The sequence below is a fragment of the Megalobrama amblycephala genome, linkage group LG4 (assembly GCF_018812025.1).
Source record: "Megalobrama amblycephala isolate DHTTF-2021 linkage group LG4, ASM1881202v1, whole genome shotgun sequence".
Lineage (NCBI taxonomy): Eukaryota > Metazoa > Chordata > Actinopteri > Cypriniformes > Xenocyprididae > Megalobrama > Megalobrama amblycephala.
In genome coordinates, this window is record NC_063047.1 from 34,449,606 (window position 1) to 34,462,149 (window position 12,544).

The following is a 12,544-nucleotide window of genomic DNA, read 5'->3' on the forward strand; positions in this document are numbered from 1 at the left end:
GTTCAAAATCACAAACCATCCGTCGATCCATCCGTCCATTTCCAAACTCCCTGATCTGATCACAATCCCATACATTAATCTCACTGACTAAACTCCGTTTAAGACTATTATTGAATACAGTTTCATACCAATGACTATAAACACCATAAATAACTACAAAAGTGCAAATGTGTTTGTAAATATCTCATGACTGGACGAAAAGAAAAGCGCAGTTTTGTTTTTCCATTTCCGTTTAGCGCACAACTTTTCCCAAACATTGGAAACTGCGGGAAGCCCCGCCCCCGCGCGTCTCTGATTGGCTCAATGAACAACATTCCTCAGGCAATGCAGCGCTCCGATTGGCCTCAAGCTCTGCCAGTCAAAAGTAACAGTACAGTGAGCAGTTGTAGTTGTTGTTGCGCCCGTTAACGGTGTGTTTGAAATGCGCTTTAACGGCTCATCTGACTCGTGCTCGACACATGTGCTGCTCGAGCTGTCGGAGCCCCGGGCAGTGATGCGGGCTCCGGTAACGGGCGCCGCGGTGTCCGGTGTGATCCTCGCGCTGATCGCCGCCGCGCTCATCTGCGTGTGTCCGCGGAAACGACTGTTCATCTTCACCGCTCCGGTGAGCCCGTTTATGTGTTTGTGTTTATGTTCATCTGTATGGAAGAGTTAGGAACCACGCTTTTGTAAATCATGATTATGACATAAAAATTCAAATAGATATAGAAAGTCATAATTTATAAATCCCATCCCAGGTGAACATCACCATTCTTCCCCAGTTGATTTATTACATTAAAAAAACATTTTTTTTGCATTTCAAGTTTTCTGAAATGTTGTTTAAATATGCAAATGAGGCATTATCTAATTAAAGGATTAGTTCACTTTCAAATGAAAATGACTGTATATGACTTTCTGCTTTCTGATGAACACAATCAGAGAAATATTAATAAATATCCTGAGCTTTATAATGGCAGTATGAGCTAAAGAAAGCGTCTCCATCATCATAAACGTACTCCACACGGCCCCGGGGTTAATAAAGGCCTTCTGAAGCGAAGCAATGCGCTTGTTTAAGAAAAAGTCCATATTTAAATATTATTTTAAAATAATAATTAAAATTATTAATTTTTACTTAAAATATCCAGCTTCCACCATATATCCAACATAATTTAAACAATAATTTATTTACTGAATGTTTAATTTTTATGATTTAATTAATAATTAGCTTTTCATCAAGTGCTGTACTAGACTAAATCATTTAGTTTCCTCTAACAGTGCATCGCTCTCTAAAGGGTTTCTCCAGTTCTGTCGTGGATCATTTAAAGGGTTGTTCAGTGTGAAGCTTCATCATCTCACGTCGTTCCAAACCAACAAGACTTTCATCTTCTAAACACAAGTTCAAATATTTTTAATGAAAACAGGGATTTTTATTCCTCCATTGAAAGTCCATGTAAGCAAAACTTTGAGGACTCAAAAAATGTATTATGATTTGTGAATGTAATCCATATGAATGGAGCGTTTAAAACTTTATATGATGAACAGATTTAATTTAGGCTTTTATTCACATATAAACATTAGTCAACATAGAGTAAATGATGACTGAATGATCATTTTTGGGTGAACTTAAAGGGTTAGTTAAAAAAAATGAAAATAATGTCATTAATTACTCACCCTCATGTCGTTCCACACCCGTAAGACCTTCATTCATCTTCAGAACACAAATTAAGATATTTTTGATGAAATCCGATGGCTCAGTGAGGCCTGCATAGCCAGCAATGACATTTCCTCTCTTAAGATCCATTAATGTACTAAAAACATATTTAAATCAGTTCATGTGAGTACAGTGGTTCAATATTAATATTATAAAGCCACCAGAATATTTTTGGTGCGCCAAAAAAAAAAAAAAACTAAATAATGACTTATAAAGTGATTCAAAACACTGCTTCAGGAAGCATCGGAGCACAAATGAATCAGTTTATCGAATCTGCTGTTCGGAGCGCCAAAGTCACGTGATTTCAGCCGTTGGCAGTTTGACACGCGATCCGAATCATGATTCGACACAAAAGATTCATATTCATTTGTCCATCGAGTTTGGCGTCCTGTACTAACCGTGTGTGTCGTGTGTCAGTGTGGAGGTGTGCGGAGGCGTCTGGAGGAGTGTGAGGAGGAGAGCGACGGTGACAGCGAGAGCTGCGGCCCGCAGACTCAACCGGATGAAGCAGTGCGTACTACACTCTACAGCCCTCTGCCAAATGCACTTTCCCCCAAATAATTCAATCTTTTCCATTTTCATTTTTGTGGATTCTGTTTTTTCTGTTTACATTTTTCTGAACTCTGATTTTAAGGGGCTGTATGTGGAATTCAGAGACGCTTGTTATTAGTGACACCGGTGGCCGTGAAGTGAACTGCAGCAGGAACTTACTGCTCGTGCTCATGCACATGTGACACAAGAGACTGAACGTGATTGGTCTTTTTCATTTAGCGCTTAGAAGTAAAAAGAAGTTAGAAATACCTTTGCAGAGATAAACTGTTAACGAACATCATTTTCTTGGCAAAAACATCTCGAGTCCTTCACACAGAAATCAGTCGACAGGCTTTCATAGACTAACGAGGCAGTCGGGGAAGCTCTCGTCTTTTCGGTTTAGTTACAAGCTGTTCACACAGTGGCAAAAAAAGAGCGATTAATACATGAAAATTCTTACATGCAGCCCCTTTAATGATTAAATTAAATGCTAGTAATCAAAAAGCATGGCTAATCAATTTAAGTCATAACTTAATTTTGTTTTTACAATAATATGCCTATGAAATGTTTTAATTTTTCAGAAATTTTGTGTTGTGTGTTTTAATTTTCCTGGATTTATGATTTAATACAAATTTATTATCAAACACACTGGTAATCAAATAAATGGATTAACAATTTATTTCATCTTTAAAAAAAGAATGAAAAACATGAATCACAATATGGTTTAATGTGGTGATTAAACTGCAAAATGAAATTTAATGAAATAACTGTGACGCTGCACATTTCCAAGTGAAGATATTGTGATTATTGGATAGAAATAATGTTCACACATCACCTGAAAACAGCAAAAGGAAGATCAAAATGAAGAACAGGTAGACGTCAAAACACCAGCGAAGAACTGCTCATTTCAGCTTCACTGAGAAACATCACGGCAGTAAAGTCGGATCGCTCTTCTTCTCTCAGGACCAGTGGACGCTGAACAGAGACGTGGCTGCGTTTGCGCTGAAGGCCAGGGTGGTTTACCCCATCAGCCAGAGATACAGGGTGAGAGACTTGAGTCTTGATCTGCAGTCAGTCCTGTCAGCTGACATGTTCTTGATCTGTGTGTGTGTGTGCGCAGCCGCTAGCAGACGGAGCCTCAAACCCGTCCCTGCATGAGCCGTCCAAGCGCCCCGCCCCGCCCAGCCATGACTCCGCCTCCTCGCTAGGTGACGATTGGCTGAGCCAAGAGAGGGGCGATGATGAAAGCAGTCAGTTCGTCTCCTGCGGCCCCTCGTCTAAAACACACGCCAGTCACATGTTCAGGAGAGTCCAGCATTACCCACAAACCCCCTGTCACTCACGGTCAGTGACACACACTAAAAAGTTTTTTAGCAGGTGTAGGAAACCAGTTTATTCCCAGAGGTCACATGACCCTGTTGTGTTCTGTGTGTTTCAGAGTCAGTTTGCTGTGTTTGACTCTGGAGGAACTGCAGCGCCAGACGTCACGCCTACAGCAGGAGAAACACACGGTTCGACAGTGTGCTTGACTTTGTAATATAAAGTATTAAATTATATATAGTAATATATATGAAAAACTGTATATTTATAATTTAATATATTTATATACGATAATTAATTATAGTTTAATTTAAAAAATTGTATATATATGTACTTTTATATTATATTATAAAGTATAAAAAACCAACCTATAAGTTATATGTTGGTTTTGTCCAGATTGTTGTATGCATAAGAAAAAATATGGATCATTTCTTGATTTGAATATTACGCTAAGTTCATCTGTATTCTACTACTTATTCTTTAATAAAACATGTTTGGAAAAGAAATTGAAGAAAATATTAAAATAAATGTCATTGTGGATTCTGCCGCAGATGTTCCTGCAGATTCTGCGTGTGTTGCTGGACGAGAGAGAACATGCTGACATCATCCAGGTGAGACGCATGAGGAGAATCGCGTTCACACTGACACTCGGTGTGAGTCTCAATCAGCTAGTTCAGTAGTTAGGACACTGATCAGGGAGTCGGCCACATTCATTTACACGATACACTGATTCACGACCTAGGAAGCTAGAGAGCTGATTGAGACACAGGGTAGGTGTGTTCCACATCGGCTGGATGTAACGATCGGCGAGAGTATCCGTGTGCAGGAGGAGGAGCTGAAAACAGAGACGTGAAGTCGGACACTTTCTGCTTCCCATAGTGACGCGTTTGCTTACTTTATCACAGCTGAAGTGAAATAAATGCAATGTTTGACTGATACACTGATGTTTCAGAGACCTTTTCATTCAAAACTTTATGTTCTGCTTACAGCGTCTGTTTTTACAAGAATAAAGATCAACATAAGCATATATTATTTAAATAATGCAGTGGGGTCTACGCTTTTTATCAGTTTTATTTTGATAAACGACACAATATAACATCGCGACTACATGAAAAGAGCTTTAACTGTTATAAAAACACAGATTTGTGAGCATTAGTGGAGCTGAAGGCGTGACAATAAACACGAAACACACGTGATCGTTGTCATGCGGTGAATCCGGCCAATCGTGGAACAGCTGTGTCGTCATCAGCGCTCGTGCAGCTGCTCTTGAGAAACTGCGCTGGCTAAAACTCAGGCGGCTGATCTCGAATCGCTCTCGCGGTACTTTGAACCATACGTCACAGTCACATGACGTCAGCGCTGTCTCAGGTCGGACAAAATGTCTTACCAGCATGCACTGCTTCAAGTCAGCCACCGATCGGTCTGTGCGGCGCTGCATCAAGTCGAACAAGCCTATTTACTGCATCTGTACAGGAGGCGGAGCTGACGACGAGAGGAGTGTCTGTGGATGAGGGGGCGGAGTCAGGCACGGTCAGGTGTTCTGTGCAGGAGGCGGAGCTGTTGACGAGAGGCGTGTCTGTGGACAAAGGGGCGGAGTCGGGTACGGTCAGGTGTTTGCAGGAAACGGAGCTGCTGACAAGAGGCGTCTCTGTGGACGAGGGGGCGGAGTCAGGAGTGGTCAGGTGTTCTGTGCAGGAGGCGGAGCTGCTGACAAGAGGCGTGTCTGTGGATGAGGAGGCGGGGTCAGGCACAGTCATGTGTTCTGTGGAGGAGGTGGACAAAGCGGGACGGGAGCAGCTGGAGCGATCACTGCAGATGGTAACCTTCTCAAACAGCAGAAACAGATGCAGTGAGGTTTAGTTCGCTGTGGTGTGACTGCTGTTCTCTTATATTCTCTCTTATTAAAACTATATTATTAAATGATAATGATAATTAATATGATTATTAAAGTTTTTGTCCTTGGTGTAAGCGGCCCTTTAAATATTAAAGTCATGTGATAGCAGTGTAAAATACTGTTGTTCGCATTAGTTCAGGTTGTTTCACATGATTGTTGTGTCCTAAATGACGCACTATACACTGTGTACTTAAACTAAACTCTGTGTGTGTGTGTGTGTGTGTGTGTGTGTGTGTGTGTGTGTGTGTGCGCTTTAAGGCTGTGAGTTTTGCAAAGCAGTTGGAGCGGCTCGGGCAGAATCTTCAGCGCAGGTTTTCCAGTGACGTCTCAGAGGAAGTGATGCGTAGCGTCGTCGGATGCCTGCGAGCGACGGAGGACGTTCTCGCTGAGGTTCAGGCGTCTGTTCTGCAGGTGACGCTCACTGACCCTACAGCCGTCACATTAACACTGCGCTGAGCTCAGACTAACGCTGACGATTGACAGATGCTGTTGGACAGGATGGAGTGCTGGCAGGAAGTGTCCGACTGCCTGAGAGAAAAGGCCGCCCTCCTGAAACAGGAGGCGGAGCTTATGGTGAAAGTTACCGGCCAATCAGTGGAGCAGCTGAGATGTGATGGACAGCTGGAGAAACAGATTCTCAGTGACTTCCAGACTGCAGTTAATGAAGCAGTGGATCAGAGCGCTGACGGTACGACACACACCGACATGTGACACAACTGCACCGTCACGCCGGTTCAGTTTAAGGCCACAAATGATAATTTCATGAAGTCGTGATATGGCTTAATGTGATTATTAAAATTCAAAAGGTGATGATTTCATTAAATAAATGTGAGCCGCGCTGTTGCTCGTTCTGTGTGTATCGTGAGCGTCACCTGGTGGCTGTTTTTGCTACTGCGCCTAAAAATCTCACAGGAGCCTCAATTTTTGGAACCCGACTTGGTAAGAAAAATGGCTCTGATTATTTCAGTACAATTGCTTTACAGTGAACTTAAACTTCTATAACCTTTTTACACTTTCGTCTGAAGAGGTTCTGCTATAATCTGCTGAGCGTCTCTTTAAAAAGAGTTCATTCATGAACTACAGACGAGTTCAGATAGTGAACAGAAGGCAGAAGGTTTATTATCACTTTATGTATTATTTGAACTGTCAAGGATGTAGTTTAAGTGTGATCTCATTTCCCCTGCAGCGGTCAGACGTCAGACGGAGGCGCTGGCGCTCGAGCGCGTTCAGAAGGGCTGTGTGAGGAGGAGGAGGATGATGAAGGCTCAGAGCTCCGAGTGGAGTCACGTGTCAGACTCACAGACAGACGCCCGTCTCATGATGAAGGTGAGAAACACACAGCAGCGTCGCACCTGCTGTGGAGACTGTCTCACTGTGTGTGTGTGTGTGTGTGTGTGTGTGTGTGTGTGTGTGTGTGTGTGTGTGTGTGTGTGTGTGTGAGTGTATGTTTGTGTGTGTGTGTGTGTGTGAGTGTATGTTTGTGTGTGTGTGTGTGTGTGTGTGTGTGTGTGTGTGTGTGTGTGTGTGTGTGTGTGTGTCTGCGCAGGCGTTTGCGGAGCTGCAGACGAGACACTGGCATCAGAGGAGAGACTTCGAGCTGCAGCAGGACGCCAGAATCACTGACGCTCTGTGTGAACGCTGGACGGTAACCATCATCGTTTATATCAGAACCTCAAATTTGTGCCACAAAAATGAAACACAAAAAAGTTTATTTCTACAGATCTTCATACAGTTCAGATCGTTTCAAAGCAGCTTCACAGTGATAAACAGGAGAATAACAATCAGTGATGCAGATATGAGACAAACTCTAATTCAGCAGCTCTAAAGAGGAGTGTGTGTGTGTGTGTGTGTGTGTGTGTGTGTGTGTGTGTGTATCCACACAGAGCTTGTTTAGTAAGTGCCGCGGACGCTTGGCTGATTTGTGCGCAGAGTTTGTTCTAAGAAGCATCGCTGCAGTCTCCGCCCCCTCTCAAGTCTCCACCCCCTCCGAAGACCACTGCCAATCAGTGCTGAAGAGCATGAAGCTCACCGTGACCAATCAGATGCAGCGAGAGGAAAGACACGCCCACACACACCTGCGCAGGCTCCGAGAGCAGCTGCAGCGACGCAGACAGGTCACGCTACAGTCACATGGAACATACTGATGAGCATTATGGGATGTATTGATGAGTGTTCTGGGATGCAGGTGTGGCTGGAGGACGAGGCTTTGACTCGCTCGTGTCTGGATCACTTCGGAGAACAGCAGCGTGCGGTCGTCAAGGCGATGGTTTCCAGGCATGCGGACATGCAGATGAGGTGAGCATGTGACGGACTGATTGAGCCAATCATTCGTTGACTTGATTGATGGATTGATGGATGAATTGGTTGATTGCAGTTGTGCTCTAATCGAGGAGCAGCAGCAGCTTCTGATCCTGGAGCTTCAGAGAGTTTTAGCAGCTCGATGTTTTTACCTGCGATCAGTGAAAGAGATGAAGCTGACCGTACAGTCCGACACACAGGTGAACACACACACACACACACACACACACACACACGTTTATTTAGCTATTAATCTATATAGATACATTGCCTAGGCTTCTGTTGTTTTCTTTTGGTGTTCAGTATTTTTGTCTTGTTTTCTAAACATTCTTAAAATATGGTTAAGTAGATACAAACACAGGTTGAGTTTGTGTTGTCTCCAGGACCCCTGTGTTGCCGTGGAAACCGTCCCCTCTGACGAGGCTGTGATTGGTCAGAATCTTCTGCACGAGCAGCTGTCAGAGCTGGAGGCGGTGGCTGACATGCTGCAGGGACACGCCCACTTCCTGCTTGGCCACGCCCTCGCCCGTGCCGCACGCCTGCAGATCGGCGGTGTGTCTGCTGCAGACCGTCAGGTGAAGGTCAGTGACTCATCACTAACGATTTGATTCGTTATTTATTACGTTATTATATTAGCACGACTGCTGATATTGTGGACAAAAGCACTTCCTACTAACCAAGGTTTAGCTTTCTTCTCCTCTGTGTCATAACTCATTTCAGAATCTGAATAATGACTCTGTAGAGCTGCTGAATTTGTCTCATATTTGCATCATCGATTCTGTCATTTTCCTGTTTGTCGCCGTGAAGCTGCTGTCAGTCAGTGTTGTTGCTCCTGTTTGATGAATTGCTCTCTTGATTTAAGATTCGGTCCTCATAATGATAATCATCAGCGCTGTGGTCCATGTGTTTGATGTTCAGGAGCGGCTGATCGACGCCGTGTGTGAAAGCGTCCATGTGACGCGGGATTCAGTTCAGTCTCTGATCCGTGAATATTACTGTGGGATCCGGAGCACGAGCCTGACGCCACACAGCAGCGCAGCCGGTGCGAGACACTTCTCAAAATTCTGTCTCTCATTACAAATCTAGTGAAATACTGTAATCATCTTCCTACAGAAAGTTTGGAAATTATGCAAATGTGAATATATGATGTGTAATGTTGTCCTCAAATGCGCACTGAACTCGCAGCAGCACACGCACAGACGAGTTCATTCATTCAGTGTGAACCGAGCCGTTCTGAGTCGCGGAAAACACCGGATCACGAGCTGATCGTGTGAAAAAGTGTGCTTGACTCTAAAACGCAGCGCAAACAGACTATATACTTATTAAAATACTTATTAAATCACAGTCTTTTGTGATCTGGTAAGAGCACAAAGCCTTATCGTGTCTGTCTGTCTATAGATTTTAGTTAGTTTCACACACACACACACACACACACACACACACACACACACACATATATATATATATATATTTATATTTGCATAGTAAAATAAAAGCTGAAGCTGTAGTTTGCCATTTTTTTGCCAATTAATACCTTAGCCAAGTTTAGTGTTTGTTCTTCCCTCATATGTAAAATATAAAATGTTTTCCTCATAACCTCATAGGATGGTTTAATCGGACTTGTAGGGTCATTAAAACCCTTCTGGACATCACTTTTGGACACTACTGTACATGCACTCAGCTTCATTAATTTAATTATTCAGTGTCTTCAGCTGATATTTTCAATAACTGCTGATTTAATCACCTTTTAGTGAAGATTAATGGGTCAGGTGACAGTGGGTCAGGTGACAGTGGGTCAGGTGACAGTACTGGAGAAGAAAAACAGTATGGGTTTATTTGTCAGAAGTGAGGAACAAATCGGGAATTAGGAGGCACAAACTAACACGAGAATCTTCTCACGAGTCCAGCGGCTGAAGAGTGTGTCACGAACCCTTTGCACTCGTATTAATTCAACATTATTTATGAAAATGTAAAAAATATAAATCTCAATATGCATATTTATATATGCGCAAACGAGCGACATTTCAACTGCTAATAATAATTACATCACCGGAAATAATTTGATTAATATTAATGATTTACTGTAAATGATGTTAATATTATTGTGTGTGTGTGTGTGTTTAGAGGATACAAACACACAGACAGAGAAGACGGACTGCACTAGAGCTCTACAGACACAACTCAACAACTGGGCCAGAAAACCCACATCTACTGAATTACATCACAGGTACACACACACACACACACAACACACACACTCTCTCTCTCTCTCTCACACACACACACACACACACACACACACACACACACACGCTCTCTCTCACACACACACACACACACACACACACACACACACACTGTAAATGAGTAAATATAAACAGATATGTAATAATGTCTGCAGCCTCTCTTGTGTGTTCAGGGTTGTGGAGCTGAAGAAGGCGTGTCTGACGGAGTTTCAGAAAGATCTTAACTGTCCAATGAAAACACACAACTACAGACAACTCAGAGTATGTGCTGATACCGTCCATCCGTCTGTCTCCATCCATCCGTCTGTCAGCTCATGTACATGTGTGTGTGTGTGTGTGTGTGTGTGTGTGTGTGTGTGTGTGTGTGCAGGATGAAGAGGAGGCGTTCATGCGTCGGGTGGCGTCTTTAGCACGAGTGTCTCTCAGCTGTCTGAACAAGGATGATTTTACAGGTCAGAAACGCGTTCAGATTGAGTCTGTTTTATTGGCATGACCAAAATTGTGCATTTGTGTTACCAAAGCATTCGATGTGTGCAGTACAACATCAGTACATATTTACACCCCAATAATGACAGTGTTTACTTTATGATGTAATAAACGTAGTTTACTTATTTTCTAGCCTTTAGGCTTCCGCCGTACTAATTGCAGGGCGGGAACAATGACAGGGGTAACCGCTATATTTCTGCTGTTCCATAAGCGCCATCTGCTGTCCGAGAGTGGATTAGTGATTTCATTCAGTGCGTCTGCCGCTTTTGTGTCGATGTTTACTGGTGGATCGCAGATGCTTTCTGAGAGTGTCGTTACTGAAGAGCTTCTGTTTGAACTTCTCTCTTTAACGGCAGAAAGCTTGGGCTGATGACCATCAGAGACCATCAGAGACCGTGATCCTCGTCCTCTCGACTGATTCGGTCTTCAGCTGAACGTCCAGCAGAACGATGCAGAACGCAGCGCTTAAAGTCAATCTCAATTACACACTGTTTTAAAGTACAAGCAATAGGAAGGAAAATGGAAAAATACACAATGATTTTTCTTATTTAATCCAACATGTCTGCGTGTTTTATGTGTGTTGCACACTGTTGGTGTTCATGTCTGGTTTGATATAATATAATATAATATAATAATATAACAACTTCAATCATGATTCATCAGTTGTTTATCTCACTTGTCCTCTTATAAACAAATAATTTTAAAACTTTAAGTCTGAATTTAATCAATTATTATGTTTGATTTCTGGCATATTTTCTGATGATACTGAATATAGACACTGGGAATGTTATAAATACAAGACCAGACCTGTTGCTATTAAGAGAAGCAAAGATTGCTAAAAATCCAAAGATATCTGAATTGTTAAAAAGGATAAATGGCTTGTTGCACAGATTCTAAAAATATAAATCAGCCTTTTATGATGATTTTTATAGCTGTGAATTTAATATGGATCATTGTGACCCTTCACATCATCTGTCCAGATGTTCATTTAGAGCAGTTTTCATTCTGATGCTGTGATTCCTGAGGATCTGACCAGCGCCGGACGAATGTTTCTGCACCTTTTCTATAAGCGAAGCTTCTTTTGTGTTGAAGATGAAGGGCTGTTTGACTGACCCTAACTGCAGTAAGAGAATGATGATGATGATGATGATGTAACTGAGTTTCTTTTGTTTTTTATGCAATCAAACATACTGTGTTTGAGAGAAAAACTAATTCTATTGTAATTTAACAAAAAATATTGCAAATAATGTCTTCTTGAGGCTGGTTTTAATTACAAAATAAATAAACTGATAATGAACTCAGTAAACGGTCTTGTTTTCATGAGGAAATGACACTAATGACTGACGAAAGCCACAGTTTGACCGTATTTCATTGTACTGACCCTTGAACTGACCTTTGAACTCGGGACAGTTTAATAAACATGTTCTGTCTGTGTTAAAAGTAATTCATTACAATATTGTGTTACTTGTTTACTTTTGATGGAAAGTAAAGAGTTATGTTACTTTGGCCTTGCTTGTTTTTAAATAATAAAAAAGCCCCTAAAGTTCAGTTTTTGTCAGATGTTAAGGCCGTAAAGTGTCCCTCAAGGGTATCTGATGGTCTCGTTCTTCATTCTCTGACAGACGAGATTCACTGAAATACACAGATTACACCCGACTGTCAGTGTTTGTTACAGGCTATCAGTTGATGAGTTTCAGATCTTTATCAGGGTCAGAACAATGTTTTTCACGCTCTGAACTCTCAGTCCATCAGAGACCCAAAATCACACTGTTATAAATCTTGAATACTGGAGTTTGGTCTCTTTTTAAAGAAGATACTTGTCAGATTATTGAAAAGTGAAACTTGCTATGAAAATGAAATTTCAAACATAGATATAGAAGTTGAAAAAATGTAAAAATACAATTCTTTATATTTTATGCAAAATATAAATAACTTACAAAACATGATTGACTCTTAAAAACTGCTAGGAATTCAAAGCCAAAAATCTGAACAAATTCTCTTCCAAATTTTACAGTGATATCTAATAAATGATCTTTCAGCTCATGATGGATATGGTTTTATAATGCGGATTAAAGCGCT

At 41.8% G+C, this 12,544-nt stretch overlaps 2 protein-coding genes across 9 annotated transcripts in view; one reads left to right on the forward strand and one right to left on the reverse strand.

Annotated features, from left to right (window-relative positions):
- LOC125267405 (limbin) overlaps positions 1 to 1,687 on the reverse strand; it is a 17,699-nt gene extending 16,012 nt beyond the window's left edge. For 2 of the 3 annotated variants that reach the window (XM_048188991.1, XM_048188990.1), the window contains exon 1: positions 1 to 368. This exon is cut by the window's left edge and continues 130 nt beyond it. In XM_048188991.1, the coding sequence (XP_048044948.1) occupies positions 1 to 75 (75 nt within the window). In that variant the 5' untranslated portion in view covers positions 76 to 368. Of the gene's footprint in view, positions 369 to 1,650 lie in introns of those variants that run through there. The other variant, XM_048188992.1, reaches the window with a different exon arrangement.
- Positions 365 to 11,766, forward strand: LOC125267406 (ellis-van Creveld syndrome protein homolog). 6 transcript variants are annotated; one of them, XM_048188994.1, is made up of 20 exons: positions 365 to 604; positions 2,108 to 2,200; positions 3,185 to 3,265; positions 3,342 to 3,565; positions 3,660 to 3,732; positions 4,093 to 4,152; positions 5,015 to 5,359; positions 5,694 to 5,846; positions 5,919 to 6,123; positions 6,622 to 6,761; positions 6,982 to 7,080; positions 7,319 to 7,549; positions 7,621 to 7,730; positions 7,810 to 7,933; positions 8,117 to 8,314; positions 8,652 to 8,775; positions 9,858 to 9,960; positions 10,135 to 10,240; positions 10,350 to 10,431; positions 10,822 to 11,766. In XM_048188994.1, the coding sequence occupies exons 1-20, from the start codon at positions 422 to 424 to the stop codon at positions 10,833 to 10,835; spliced, it is 2,748 nt and encodes a 915-aa protein (XP_048044951.1). In that variant the 5' UTR covers positions 365 to 421; the 3' UTR covers positions 10,836 to 11,766. The 6 variants fall into 6 exon arrangements, 4 of the variants coding, with proteins under 4 accessions (XP_048044951.1, XP_048044950.1, XP_048044952.1 ...); XM_048188993.1 differs by having other exon boundaries at positions 11,446 to 11,766; XM_048188995.1 differs by having other exon boundaries at positions 10,153 to 10,240; positions 11,446 to 11,766.
- Positions 11,767 to 12,544: the final 778 nt, after the last annotated feature.